Source organism: Echinops telfairi, unplaced genomic scaffold (assembly GCF_000313985.2).
Source record: "Echinops telfairi isolate 266 unplaced genomic scaffold, ASM31398v2 ScPeMD7_3533;HRSCAF=4204_0, whole genome shotgun sequence".
Lineage (NCBI taxonomy): Eukaryota > Metazoa > Chordata > Mammalia > Afrosoricida > Tenrecidae > Echinops > Echinops telfairi.
This window is the reverse complement of record NW_022107431.1, coordinates 88,549,611-88,565,137: the sequence shown is the minus strand read 5'-3', so window position 1 is coordinate 88,565,137 and position 15,527 is coordinate 88,549,611. Positions and strand designations below refer to the sequence as shown.

General features: G+C 38.7%; 3 protein-coding genes across 6 annotated transcripts in view; all 3 read left to right on the top strand.

Annotated features, from left to right (window-relative positions):
• The window catches only part of SMIM8 (small integral membrane protein 8), a 40,580-nt gene that overhangs the window by 3,520 nt on the left and 21,533 nt on the right, over window positions 1-15,527 (top strand). For 2 of the 4 annotated variants that reach the window (XR_006680493.1, XR_006680492.1), the window contains exon 2: window positions 439-647. Coding sequence is in view for 1 of the 4 variants with exons in the window: in XM_004696264.3 (XP_004696321.1) it covers window positions 439-597 (159 nt within the window). In the remaining 3 variants the exon portion in view is untranslated. Of the gene's footprint in view, window positions 1-438; window positions 885-9,805; window positions 9,887-15,527 lie in introns of those variants that run through there. The other 2 variants (XR_006680494.1, XM_004696264.3) reach the window with 2 other exon arrangements.
• Window positions 594-15,527, top strand: part of CFAP206 (cilia and flagella associated protein 206) — a 90,989-nt gene continuing 76,055 nt past the window's right edge. The window contains exon 1 of the mRNA XM_045294642.1: window positions 594-647. The gene's annotated coding sequence lies outside the window, so the exon portion shown is untranslated. The remainder of the gene's footprint in view (window positions 648-15,527) is intronic.
• The window catches only part of CUNH6orf163 (chromosome unknown C6orf163 homolog), a 36,322-nt gene continuing 30,533 nt past the window's right edge, over window positions 9,739-15,527 (top strand). Inside the window, 1 exon segment of the mRNA XM_004696520.3 lies at window positions 9,739-9,886. Coding sequence (XP_004696577.3) covers window positions 9,739-9,886 — 148 coding nt within the window.

Genomic DNA, 15,527 nt, shown 5'->3' with positions numbered 1-15,527 from the left:
TTTTTTTCATGACCTTTTTTAATCTTCCTCATATATCATGAAAGCCTTTTTGCCATTTCTGCATGATTTGGGTGAGAAGCATAGCACGTGTACTTCATTTATCACTCCCCAATACAATGAACTCTTTTGACATTTGCAGATGGGGAAATGTAGGCCCAGAGGAATTAGTGACTTCATGTCTCACAGTGGAGGCCTGAGAAGTTCAGGCTGAAACAAGGGAGAAGAAGCAAGAATCGTATGTAATTTCTAAATACTCAGAAGTCGACTTGACTGAATGAATGCAGAACTGGGCAAATGCTTATAATTGAAAATATTGCATAGGAATACGGTTGTGATTTAAAAAAATCGACATGGCCTTTTAAAAGGAAAAACTCCAACAGATAGCTTCCTCAGATGATTAATTTTCATGTAGTTTGTAATTATTTTTCTCTTTGACAGAACAAACCGATGATGGCTTTTGGATTGATAACCCTTTCACTTTGTGTGGCTTATATTGGTTACCTACATGCAATGCAAGAGAATAAGAAGGACCTCTACGAAGTGATTGACAGTGAGGGCCACAGTTACATGAGGAGGAAAACATCTAAGTGGGATTGACAGTACTACGGAGTCTATTGCACCTGCAAAATCTTCAAATGAAAGGCCTTGTGAGTCACGATTCTGTTTCTCGTTCTAGAACAGTTACTGAGGAAAGAAGGTAGCAGTTGCAACCAGACCGCGGCAGTAAATGTGCCGTTTCCAAGCTGTAGCCATCATCCTTCTTCTTACAAAAAGAGCTTCGCAATGTTTCTCTTTATTAAGTTCTCTTTTAAAGTGCCATGAGAATGGAAGTCATTTTTGTAAATTATTAAGTTCTCTATAATAAAGGTACTCAGTGCTGTTAAGTTTGCATGGGATTTTCAATATTTTAAGATGAACTGTGCATTTATAGTTGCTTGGAGGGTTTAATTGTGCTTTGCTATTTGCAAAGGAGATGTTCATTTTCTACCTCACATAAACACTCTTATTTGTGAAGAATTATCAAATCCACTGCCATGCTTCCAACTCATAACAACACTACATAGGGTTTCTACGGCTGAAAACCTTCATGGGCACAAATAGCCTCCTCTTTCTCCTATGGAGTATCTGGTGGATTTGCACCATCAGTCTTGTGGTTTGCAGTGCGCACTTACCTGACAACACAAGCAGGGCTCCTTAAGAGGAAGTAGTCATTTTAAAGCCAACAGGTGTGAGAAATGAAAACTGAGCTGGCTCTGATAAATAGTTTTTTACAGAATCACCAATGTTGGTTTTCCATTTCAGCTAATTTAATTGTAAAGCTGCCCTACTCAACTACAAAAATAAAGATCAAATAGAAACTGAAAGTAATTTGGGGTTGTTGGGGTTTTTTTTGAAAAAAATAGGACACTATATTGATGTTTTTATTTGATCACAAATAAATATTGTCTATAAGGAATACTGAAGTATAATTGATGCATTTGAATTATGATGTTGGTGAAAGATATTGAATATATACTGTGGACTGACAGAAGAACACACAAATCTGTCTTGAAAGAAGTACAACCAGAATGTTCCTTAGAAGCAAGGATGACAAAACTTCATCTCACATACTTTGGACATATTATCAGAAAAGACCTGACACTAGAAAAAACACATCATGCTTGGGCAAAGTAAATAGTCAGCAGAAACGGGGAAGATCCTTAAAGAGATGGATTGAGGCAGTGGCTGCAGCAATGGGCTCAAACATAATAAACAATTGTGAGGATGGCGCAGAATCAGGCAGTTAATTCATTCCTTTGTGCATAGTGTTGCCATGAGTCAGAACCTACTTTATCTCAACTAACACCAACAATTATTACCTATTTTAGTTTTGTAAGTTAGTGTCCAAGTGACTTTGTGGACATAACAACAAGTGTTTCTTATAGTTATGTAGAACCAGAACTACCCAATAGATAAGAAACAAAGGTCTTACTATCCTGAGTTTACCTTATATAATTTAATTTTTTTTACAAGACTTGTGTACCTACCTTAATTCCAGATGTTTACCCTTTTTTCTTTTCCTTAAAAAAAAAAGTTTCATTAGCACTTCATCCACATGTCATACAGTTCAATAATTTAATCAGATCAAGAAGAATTGTACAATTATCGCCAGTCAATTCTAGAACATTTTTCCTTCATAATATTCATTGTTATTCATGTAATTATTTTTTTCTAGTTATAGCCAAAATATACACAGTAAAACATTCTCCAATTCCACAGTTCTACATGTGTAATTCAGTGCCATTGATTTTACTTTCCATGTTGTACTACCATTATTGATACCCTTTTCCAAATTATTCCACCACCATTAACATAAACTCAGTGCCCCCTAAGCAGCAACTCTTCCTCCTTCGCTCATGGTAGCCAGGGTCAAGTTTTTTTTTAGTAGTTTGCTTGATATAGTATTCACATATCACACACTTCCATAGTTAAATCGCTTTGGAAAAGAGTTGTATATACATCATCACAATCAATTCTAGTGCTCCCTCCCAACTCCCGCATTCCTTGTTTGCTCCTCAAATTCCCTCACCTCCCTATATCCCCATGAAACCATTGCATCAGTTTTTGTGTGTAGGCATCCACTCCTTTTGTGCTTCACAAACTGGGAAACCCAACAGAAGCAATAAAAAAACAAAAACAAGGACATGAGGAAAATATAAAGAGAAAAGATTAAATTTTCATCTTAAATCAATATTTAGATTTATCAATATTAAATATCAATATTTAAATATTAATCCATATTTTAAAAGCCAGAGAAGAAATTTCTATCATGGAACAAGCAAAAAATACTTGAGCCTAAAACAAATTCAGGTTGGGTCACGAGAGAGGTCAACTGACCAAGTATCTACCCTTTTTTTTCTAAATCATTTTAATTGGTGAATAGTAGTAAATCTCATCTCTGCAGTTCGTTTTCACTCATTATTGCTAATAAAATGGCACAGCAGAACTATTATTCAGTTTTCATTTGTAGTTCTTTATTGTGGTTTTGTAAGCTACAAAAATGCAATTGTATGTGATTTTTAGATATTAACAATTAAGTTCATCTATAGGTACCCACCACTGATCTGTCAGTTTGTCCTGTGTGGCTCGTGTGTTACTATGATACTGAAAGTTTTGCCATCGATATTTCAATATTGAAGGATTTTATTGGAAAAATATTGAACAACACAGAAAGCATCAAAAGAAGATGGAAGGAAAACAGAATCACTGCACCAGAAAGAAATTGATCAATGTTTAACTATTTCCGGAGATAGTATGTGATTGAGAAATTGATGGTATTGAAGAAAGAAATACAAGCTGCACTGCTGGCACTTGGGAAAAACATGGGTAAAGGAAGCGACAGGATACCAGTGAAGATGTCTCGACAGACATGCAGCACTGGAAGCACTCACTGGTCTCTGCCCCCAAGCATCTGATTGGAAGCCACATTTGTGCCTGTTAAAAAGAAAGGCGACTCAGCAAGATGTGGAAATTATTCGACAATGTCACTAATATTACATGCGAGAAAAATTTCATTGAGGATAATTCAACAATGATTGAAGCAGCACATCAGCAGGGAGCTGGCAGAAATGCAAGCTAGATTCAGACGAGGTGGCCCAAACGCTATGATTACGGATGTCAGATGGATCTTGGCTGAAAGCAGAGAAAAATGTTTACCTGTGTTTTATTGATTATGCAAAGCATTCACCTCTGTGCATCATGACAAATTATGGGTAACATGAAAAGAATGGGATATCAAGAACACTTAATTCTGGTCACGAGGAACCCCAATTGGCAGCTCTTAGATCAAGAGAGTACTGGATGGTTTAACATTAGAAATTGTATGCTTGTATTCTTTCACTTACTTATTTAATCTGTATGCTGAATCAATGATTTGAAAAATTGGACTATATATGAAGAACACTATCAGGCTTGCGGACTCATTAACAACCTGCAATATGCAAATAACAGCCTTACTTGCTGAAATTGAAAATTGAAAAGGACTTGAAGCACTTACTAATAAAGATCAAAGACAACCTACAGTCTTTACTCTTCATTACACTTCAATAGAAAGCAAACATTTGTCAAGTATTTCATTTTACTCGGTGCCACAGTCGATACCCATGGAAGCAGCACTCAGGATATTAAAAGATGTACATAATGCTGTGAGCAAGTCTGCTGTACAAGACCTCTTTGTTAAAGAACAAAAATGTCACTGGGGACTAATGTCTGCCTGCCCAAGCCATGGTATTTTCAGTTACTTTGTACGCATGAGGAAGCTCACCAATGAATAAGGAAGACTGACGAAGAATACAGTTGAATTGTGGTGTTGGTGAAATACATACTATGAACTACCAGACGAACAAAACTATCTTGGAAAATGTACAGCCAGAATACTTAGAAGTGAGGATGGCAAGACTTCTGTCTCATGTACTGTGAACATGGTTCTCAGCAGTAATCAGTGTCTGGAGGAGGACATCATGCGTGTTAGTGAAAAAGAAAGATCCTCAATGTTACGGAGTGATGCAGTGACTACAGCAGTGGCTCACACAGCTAAAACTGTGAGGATGGTGTCAGGCCAGCCCTTGTTCTATTATACGTCGGACTGCAGTGAGTTAGAACCAACTCAACAGCGCCTAACAACAAAACGAGCCACGAAATTAAATCTTACTGAAGAACTTAATAATTCTCTACTATGCCTCGTAGTGTAGTAGATTTAATATGGTTTATTTAATTTGTTTTGGGGGAAGGGGGTTCTAAGACTATAATTTTATTGGGGGGCTCTTACATATAACAATCCATCATTCGATTGTATTTAGCACACTTGTACATATGTTGCCATCAGCATTTCCAAAACATTTCTTTCTACTTACGCCTTTGGTATCAGCTCCTCTTTTTTCCCTCCTTCCCCTCCCCTCCCACCCATGTGAATCCTTAATCTATTATTATTATTTCGTATCTTACACTGTCCCTTGTCTCCCTGCACCCACATTTCTGTTATTCGTTCCCCTGGGGAATGGACTGTATCTCCAACCTTGTGGTGGGTTCCCCCTTTCTCCCTCTTCCCATCCCCCCCATCCTCTCTTAATATGGTTTAATGTGAACTCCCAAACCAAGACATTTTGCTGTTGAATCCATTCTAACTTGTAGCGACCCATAGGATCTCTGAGGCTGTAATCTTTATGGAAGCAGACTGCTACACTTTTCACCTTGGGGCAACTAGTGGTTGAGCCAAGCACTTAACTGTACCACCAGGATGGTGTAAGATACTTAAAAATTTTTGAAGTATTCTTTTTTTCATTTCCTGTTTATTACTACAGAAATGGTTTCTTTATTTTACAGTTTAAGCATTTTACTCACACACTGCTGTTTTTTAGAATTATCGTACTCTTCAGAAAGAAATAATAGATATTTTGCAGTTGGTTATTAGTTGAGTGAACTATCAAGAGATTATTGTAGCACAGAAGGACAATAGAAACTGTAGGGCACAGCCCTAAGCTATGGGAATCTTTGTGAGTGAACAATGTTAAAGTAGATTCAAGCACAAAGGAAGAATAGCCAGTGTGAGGGAAGAATCACATTGAATTTTAGGGACAGGTCCCTAACTATGATTATTTTTTACAAAGTGGTTACAGGTTCTTGCACAACCTTTGTGTATGTAGAAGTTCACAGGTTGCATGACAGTGTGCTGATATTTTCATCCATTCTTTATGGAATGAGGGCTAATTGATAAAAAGAAAGTCTCTTTAATAATAGTCCTAGAATTTTTTAATATTAGACTTCACCTGGTCCAATCCCATTGATAGGAACATTAAATATCAAATATACAAACCACCTTGTTTTCAAAAACTCATAGTCAAGTGTGAAGCATATGTATAAGGTAAGAACCATTTTTTTAAAAGAGAAACGTTTTAAAATAACTTGTTTTTGTTTTGAAGTGAAATGGGTTTAAAGTAAAATGTAAGTTAACACAGATGCACCTTTTGCATGTACAGAGATACAGCCAGAAAAGCAGCCTTCGCTCACTTCTGGAGCGAAAGCAGTCCAGACAGCTAACTTTCAGAATTTCGGAATTCTGAAAGCTGATTTCTTTGACAAACTACCAAGCTGTAAGGAGAGCACACTGTGATTGTTTGGGGTGAGACTTTCACTCCCTGAATCACAGAGCATCACCGCATTGTGGTGCCAGGACACTGGGAGTCAAAACGCAGAAGAGGAGCTACATCTGGTATATCATTGGACCAGTAACCACAAACCCAGACACCTCATTTTTTGCTTTGCTTTGTGTGGGCAAAGTTTAACAAAGAGACTGCTCCATGTCTGCCTTCCTCTTAACTAATTCATAGGACCGTACAGGTCTGTGGGTTCATATATTGATTTGTTATCCAATTGGACAAATAAATTTCACATTGTAGAAAGACACAGTGTTAGGCTGGGTCGAAACAAATCTAGTGGCATTTATGTGTTAGTCTGGGTAGAGTAGAGAAACAAATTCACAAATCTACATATGTGAATAAGAAAGAGCTTATATACAAGAGCAGTTGAATATTGAAAAAACATCCCAGCCAAGTCCAGATCAAGTCCATCGCTTCTCGGCCTTTTGGCTAAGATCAAGTGCAAGTCCAGATCAAGTCCATAAGTCCGATATTAGCCCATATGTCTGATACCAATATATAAATTCCTCTTCAGACTCACAAAACACATGCAATGACACCAAATACAGGAAGATCACAGGCCAGTGGGTGGGAAGTCTTGTGGATCCAGTGGCAGTGGAAGCATCTCAGCACTGGCATGGGTCTCCACATGGCTCCTGGGCTTTAGCTGCATCAGTGTAGCTCCATCAGGCTTGTCATCAATAATGTTTCTCCGGGAGTGAGCCTGTGCCCTGCCTCCAGTGAGCTATTTATCTCCTTAGCGTTTATACATGATGTCTTCAAGGTTTGACCTGATTGACAGGCTAAACGTCATCCCTTCACTCTTAATTCTCAAATTGAAAACAGGTTATGTAACTATCACTATTCATAAGTATAAGAGAGAGCTTTATATCAAGAAGTAATTATATATCAAGAACACATCCTAGCCAAGTACAACTCAAGTCCATAAATCCAATACTAGTCTATGAGTCCCTCTTCAGACTCATGCAGCCACATACAGTGATGCAGAATGCAGGCAGAGTGGGTGCAGAGTGGTGTGGATCCAGGATCGGTAGAAACATCACTGCAGGACTCCAGCAGCTCTCATGGTGGCAAGCAAGCAGGAATATGAAAGGGGAGAGACTGAAAGGGGAGGGGGGGGGGGGAGTTCCCGGGCCCCTGCTTAAGGCCACAACTCCAAGGACACAGCATCAGGCAGTGAACTGATTGACAGGTTTGCCTCCACCCCTAGCCAGGAATATCTAGTTGATATAAAATCATATGACTACCACAGACACAATATTATGTCAGTTATTTTAAGCAGCTTGTTCAGTTATGGTTAATAGGCTAAGAATGCCTGGTTCTCACTCTGAAGCAGTGGTTCTCAACCTTGCTAATGCCACGACCCTTTAATACAGTTCCTCATGTTGTGGTGACCCCTAATCATAAAATTATTTTCATTACTACCTCATAACTGTAACTTTGCTACTGTTATGAATCATAATGTAAATATCTGATATGCAGTATGTATTTTCATTGTTACAAATGAAACATAATTAAAGCACAGTGATTAATCACAAAAATAATATGTAATTATAGTGAAATATTTCTAATTACAAATAAATGAAATTTTGTCTTGAAGCATGGTGTAGCATGGGTAACAGTCTTAATATAACAATAGTAGACTACATTGCTACATTTTGCGACAGTATGTGTAAAAAGCCAAGTTAGTGATAAAGTTGAGATAGCTTCTTTCTCACCAGATCAGCATATCTGCTTGTGGGTGGTGTCTTGGTTCCTAAGACCATCGACATACGTGTTTTCCAATGGTCTTAGGCGAGCCCTGTGAAAGGGTTGAGAACCACTGCTCTAAAGTCTAGTGATATGTTTACCACACCATACTGCCATTATGTGTAAATGTTTACTTAGTAAGAGGCCACATTATTTCTTTGGCCAGAGATATTTCTGTATTGTGAAACAATTATATAAATAATGATTGACTAACAACTCACACACCCCCCAAAAAAACCCCCAACAACATCAGAAGAGCCTGTTGATCAGTACAGTTAAGTTTATGAACCCTACTGCACTAAGGGACAATGGCATTTTGACAACATTCTGTCTTAGAAGAAGGTGGTTGGGAAGCGATTTACCTTGTTTTCGTGTCTCGGCTTAAGTGGTTAAAGGAGGCATTCTCAATATGAGAATCTGTCAGAGATCAGGCAAAATTTTTTACTTAATTGATTAGATCTAAAAGCAAATCTTAATATGTAAATTCCTGTGTAATGAAGTGATAAGCAATCTTATTAGATTGAAAAGCGACTTATTACCCTGATAAGGAAAGTGTAATTGGCAAGTTGATTTTCAGAAATGTTCTGAAGTTATCAATTTACTTATTGACTTACAGGTTTTTTGACCTGTAGATTGACCAACAATCCAAGTTTTCCCAGCACTGAGGGATTCTTGGGATGCAGAACTTTCCATTTTAAAACAGTCCTGGTGGGGGGGGGGGGCGTCCTGGGTAAACCAATACCGACTAGTGACTTTCTGAGCAGGACTTTCCTGCAACAAGTTGAAGAGTCATGTGGACACCAGTGGTCTCATACGAGTGCAGTGGTTAATCTGTGTGGCTGCACCTTTCACTCTGTAGGAATTCACCTAAATCTTTATTGCCCAGCTCCAAAAACCCATGCATTCCTTTTCTTTTTGTAAGAAACTAAATCTGGTATCATTTGGTAGAGAACTTACGCTACTTGTTAGATCATATGAGTTAATGTAAGTGATTCATGGGAAAAAATTATACTCTGCGTTTGTGGCACACTTTTCTCAAGCCTCCATGGGAGTTTCATTGTTGAAATTAATGTCACTATTGACATCGATTCTTTCTGAAATCAGCCCTGCTCAGTACATGCTGGGCACGACATTGTGGAACAGTTTTAAAAATTTCAGAATTACTAAATCTGTTATTCTAAAATTATGGGAATAAATTGGTTGATGACATGATCTTCAAAACTAAGCTAAGTAATTTTCAAAGCTAACCTAATGAATGTAATTTTCCTTTAAAACAGTATTTTTTTGAGTTTTAATGCCATGACACAAAAATTTCACATTTATAAGTAATCTGAAAAAAAAACCAAACAACTCTCTACAATGCTGGCCACAGAAGAAATTAGTTCTTTACATAACCCTTTTAACAGAGAGCATCAGGCCAGCTGAAAGGCATTACCAAACTCCCTTTAGTCATTATTGCAAGTAGCTTTTGTGAGCAAAGCTTTTCTTACCTAGCAACAGTTGCTAAGTATGTTGACAAGTTGACTTTACAGACTGGGAGGGGGTCATTGCTATATCTGCTCGAATACAGCGCCCCTGCTTTGTGCTGCAAGGGACTTTGTGCACTGTTTTTATTTGAGGCACTTGACCACTCGCTAGCCGTGGCGGATCATGTCATCCTTGCCAACATCGAGTCTTGTGCTGAAATCGTGAACTTCTTTCAGCCTACTTAAAATTTCAGTTTTTCTCAATACTGCTATTTCGGACCTTAAGAGCATTTTAACTATACATAGTAGAAGAAAGCTTAAATTTAACTATGATCACCAATCAGAATTACTCGAGTTTTGTTTGCTGTGCTATTTGTAATAAAATAATCCCCCCAGCGCCTGCAGGGGATGCCTTCAAACTGATCCACGATTACAAGCCATTGAAGACACGCTTTTACACTCACAAAGACATACTGGGTAAGTGATTTTTATGGTTTTCCTTTGTTCTAATGTTACATAGCATTAGTATATATAATTCTCCCTATTACCCAAACTTTTTTTTCAGTCAGTTCTTCCCTAGTCAAAGTCACTTTAGGACATCCTTATTACATCCTTATTTGATGTAATAAGAAGACTCTGACTTGGAATCCTATTTTCTCTACTCGTGACTTGTGTGCCCTGGGCAAGGGAATTAGGTTCTCAATCGGTTTACATGTGAATAGAATATTAATATCTACCTTGAAGGTTGATATGAGGTGTTAATGAAATAGTTGTACCTATTATACAGTGTAGGAGCCTTGTGGTGTAGTGGTCTTGTGTCAAGCTGTGATCTGAAAGGTTAGCAGTTCGAAACTACCTGCTGCTCTTCCGGAGAAAGATGGGGTTGTCTACGCCAGTAGACTGTTAGTCTTGGGAATTCATGAGGGCAGTTCCACCCTGCCCTGTAGGATGGTATAGACTCGATGGCAGTGAGTTTGTGTTCACACAGCGTAGGAGCCCTGGAAGCGTAGTGGGTTACTAGCTGCTAGTAAGAGCTGCTGCTGGGCTGCTAGCTGAAAGGTCAGCAGTTAAAATTGATCATAATAGATAATGAATGTTCATTCTTTTCACCCACACCATACTTGAGTACCTTCCATACACACAATAATATCCTAAAAAATGAGTGAAAGAAACAATCAGCTTTAATTAGTAAACGGTGATATAAACATAGGTACACAGTCTCAGCAACATGAGAGTATTTATTACTTATACACCTCTCACAAGCAAATCAAAGTGTGGCTGCGTGTATTCATCTTCTTTCCCTTGTTCCCATCAGAATTTTCAGACTGATCATGAACCTTATAAGTGAAGTTGTGCTATATGTTTTTCCGCTTTTCCATAGATGAAACCCAGCATTGATGAACCTAAAGAGAAAGCAAGTCGAATGAGGGTTTCAGTGAAGGGGAGCCCATGTCCAGGAGTCCATGTAGAAAAGGAGTGCTTGGAAACGGATTGTGGTAGCAATTGTACAATTCCGCTGGACATAATTGAACTCTGGAAGGATATTATATATGCTATTTTAAAAACTTTTCTTTTTTTAAAAATTTTATTAGGGGCTCGTACAGCTCTTATCACAATCCATCCATCCATCCATTGTGTCAAGCACATTTGTACATTTGTTGCCATCATCCTTTTCAAAATATTTTCTTTCTACTTGAGCCCTTGATATCTGCTCCTCATTTTTACTCTTCCCTCCCTTCCTCATGAATGAACCCTAGATGATTTATAAATGTCATTAAAAAATATGTTTTCTAAGGATCTCAAAATACTTATTTGATCCTCGCTGCCTTTGGCATGATAAATTAATGGTAATTTGATGACACTCTTGAAATACTTGAAGAAAGAGACTGGAAAACATTTGTAGGGTAAAATCAAATTGAATCATCCTCTAAAATTTTGCCAATACCAAAATGGTTTTAAATTTTTATAATTATTTAGTGTGTATTTCTTTTTTTTTAACTATATAGGAAGGCCCTAGGTTGCAAACATTAAACTTGGGTACAATCTCTAGTTACAAACCAGTAGAAACAACCCCTCCCCTAAAGGTCTATTATTAAAAATTCAAGTTAATAAAAGGATTCATCATAATAAATGGGCACTACTTTGCAATGTGAATAAAAATATAAATTGATTATGCTAAAGATGGTTTAGTGTATCTGGACTTATTTCTTTAATAACTTTATGCACAGAAAGTTACACTATACTAGGGGACTTAAAAAAACATGGAAAATGTAATTTAAAAGTAATGGAGCATTTCCATAAACTTCTTGGAGCCCCCTTATATATTAACTATACAGCAAGGCAAACAGTGATATGATGTGAACTGCTCTGACTTGCAAACAAGTTTGACTTGAAGACAGATGTAAGAGCAGATCGCCTTCCTAATCCTGGAAGCTCCTGGAGTCTCTCAACTGAATTTTGGCTTTTCAGACTAAGAAAGTATATCTCCATTCTTAGGTAAGAAGCGTTCTGATTCTTTATATCTTACATCAAAAAAGCCCAAGCTCACTGCTATATAGTTGTTTCTGACCCATAGCAACCCTAATGGGTTTTCTGGGGCTGTAATTCGTACAAGAGCAGGTATTCTTTATCTTTCCTGAGGGGTAGTTGGCAGGTTGGACTTTGCAGTTAGCAGTCTTCTACTTACCCAACATCACCACCAGGGCTTCTCATTGTCATTTATACATGTATATATACCTTATAGAAGATCTTAATCTTAGTTAGAAGTTAATTTTTTTAAAATCATTGTACTGGGGACTCGTACAACTCTTATCACAATCCATCCATCCATTGTGTCAAGCATGTTTCTTTATTTGTTGCCATCATCATTCTCAAAACATTTGCTTTCCACTTGAGTCCTTGGTATCAGCTCCTCATTTTTCCCCTCCCTCCCTCCCTCCCTCCCTCATGAACCCTTGATAATTTAGGAATTATTATTGTTTTGTTATGTCTTACACTGTCTGATATCTCCCTTCACCCACTTTTCTGTTGTCCGTCCCCCAGGGAGGGGGTTATATATATATCCTTTTGATCGGTTCTCCCTTTCTACCCCACCTTCCATCTACCCTCCTGGTATCACCATTTTCACCACTGGTCCTGAGGGTTCATCTGCCCTGGATTCCCTGTGTTTCCATTTCCTGTCTGTACCAGTGTACATCCTCAGGTCTAGCCGGATTTCTAAGGTAGAATTGGGATCATGATAGTGGGGTGGGAGTAGGAGGGAGCATTTAAGAACTAGAGGAAAGTTGTATGTTTCATCGTTGCTACATTGCACCCTGACTGGCTCATTTCTTCCCTGAAACCCTTCTGTAGGGTATGTCTAGTTGCCTACAGATGGACTTTGGGTCCCCACTCTGCACCTCCCCCTCATTCACGATGATATGATTTTTTGTTCTTTGATGCCTGATACCTGATCCCATTGACACCTCATGATCACACAAGCTGGTGTGCTTCCTCGATGTGGGATTTGTTGATTCTGAGTTAGATGGACGCTTGTTTGCCTTCAAGTCTTGAAGACCCCAGACGCTATTTCTTTTGATAGGCAGACACCATCAGCTTTCTTCATATTTACTTATGCACCACTTTGTCTTGAGTGATGATGTCAGGAAGGTGAGCATCGTGGAATGCCATTTTAATAGAACAACGTATTCTTGCATATATACTTGAGTGGAGGCCCAATGTCCATCTGCTACCTTAATACTAAACCTATACATATATGCACATAGGTCTCTTTTCCTGTCATCATATATAAATATATTTACATATGTACATGCCTTTATTTAGACCTCTATAAATGCCCTGTGCCTCCTAGCTCTTTCCTCTATTTCCTTTGACTTTCCTTTTGTCCCACTATCATGCTTAGCCTTCATTTGGGTTTTAATAAGTCCTCTCAAGCCCTACCAGGCCTCCTAGACCCTCCTCACCACCAATTTTGCATCACATGTTGTTCCCTAGTCCCTAGTCATCTTATACCTCTTGTGTTGGATGTTTTCCTACTTTCCTTTCTCATTAGCCTGTTGTGCATGTGTGTTTGTATCATTCTTGAGATCTTTTCATCCTTAAGCCAATGCTATCTTGGGGTCTGTTTTCTCTTTGTTGCCCTCTGGGTGAGGTTGTTCTATGTGGAAGATTCTTATTTATGCTTGGTGGGTGTTGTTCTTCCGCCTATAATGGATAGGCAGTGTGTTAGACAGGGTTCTCTAGAGAGATAAAACCAAATTGTTGATAATTTAATATATTTATTTATAAAGATAATTCGATATATAACAAGATATGAACTGTTAAATCATATACTGATAAATATATAATACAAGAAATAAACAGTTACATTATAAAGCACTACAGATGGTTCAATGCCACTCACTCCCGTGAGAGAGAGTTGTGAGAGACTAGCAGTCCTTCAAGTCTAGTCTGCTGCCAGATATTCCTCTATTTATAGAGAGAGCTAGGCTATGTCAGCACAGCAGCCAATCACAAGGCAGGTCACCAACTGCCAGTCCCCAGCTCCAGCGATCTCTTAAAGGGACCTCAACTTACAGCGACACAGTCCACACGCTAGGCGTCCCACAGGTAGTGTAGCCTTTAAATTGAGGCACAGGACAAGCAAGGCAGCTGCACACTGGTCCAATGATCAAAGAGCGAGAGACAAGAAAGGCGAGACTCACCAAGCCATTTATCTCTCTGCCCTTCAGTTAATCCCACTTGTGTTTATCGGCCAGGCTGGCACAATAAACTATCTCAGCCAGGATCTTTTGTAGGGCTGGGTTTCTTCTAATGTATTCTTTGAGTTTTCCTTGTCTGGAAAGACTCTTACCTCTCCATCTATCTTGATCGATAATTTGGCTGGGTAGAGTATTCTTGGGTTTGTGTTGTTTTCCTTCAATTTTTGGAATATTTTACTCCATATTTTACTCCATATTACTCCAATATTTACTCTCTCCTCTTCTTCATAGTTTCTGCTGATAGGTCTGAGCATATTCTTATTTGGGAACCTTTATATGTGATTGCTTGTTTTTCTCTAGCTGCTCTCATGATTTTCTCCTTTTCCTCAAAGTTGGATAGTTTAACTATTATGTGCCTTAGTGACTTCTTGGGATTCAGTCTAGTTGGTATTCTTTCAGCCTCCTGCATGGTTGCCTGGTTTTCATTCATTAAGCGTGGGAAGTTTTTCTCCAAGAATTCTCTCACTATTGTTGCAGATGACTTCTTTGTTGTGTCTTCCTCTGGTAAGCCAATAATTCTAATGTTGTTCTGCTTGATAGCATCATACATAGCTCTTAGGTTTTCTTCAGCTTCTCTGATGATCTTATTAGATTTTTGTTAAAAGTCTGTGTGGCTGTCCTCCAAGAATCATTGATGCGGTTCTCTGCTTCTGGTTTTTGTTATCTCTTTCCCAAGCTCCTGTATTTCTGCTACTGGTTTTTGTTATCTCTTTCCCAAGCTCCTGTATTTCCCTTTGGTGTATGACCTTTATCTCCTCTATCATTTCATCCTTTTTCTGTATTGTTTCCCTCATATCCTGTATGATTCCAGGCAGCATTCTGAAAATTTATTTCTGTGGCAACTCAATGTCTGCTTCTTCTATGCATGTCATTATGTCCAGGATATCTTCTGCCATTGCCTTTTGTTTCTTCTATTTTTTCGTTGAGGTCTTTGGGGCTGATGGCTGTTTGTGTTGCATTGTTTTAGAGGAGCCAGGTGCCATTTTCCAGGGAGTCGAGGAGCACTAGTAGGAATGCTTCGTTAAAATGTCTAAAGCTAATTTCACTATGATATTAACCTACCACTTTATCCTGCTGTAGCTTCCCTCTCAGGGGAGTGCCCCAGATGGCTGGTGGGTTGCCTGCTTTGGTGTTGCGGAGGTTGGGCAGAGGTTCCTGCAACAGCTTGGAATGTTGATGAGTGTTGACCAAGCTGCCTTATGCCCCCAGGTACACAGGCAGGAATTTCCAGATGAGAAGTTGGGCAGAGTATCCCCTGGAGGGAAATCAGGGCTTTCCCCAGGCTTGGGCTAGCTACACATGTGGAGCTCACCTAGCTGGGTGTGGTGCAGGCGTAAATGCCCTAGGCTAAGGGGAGT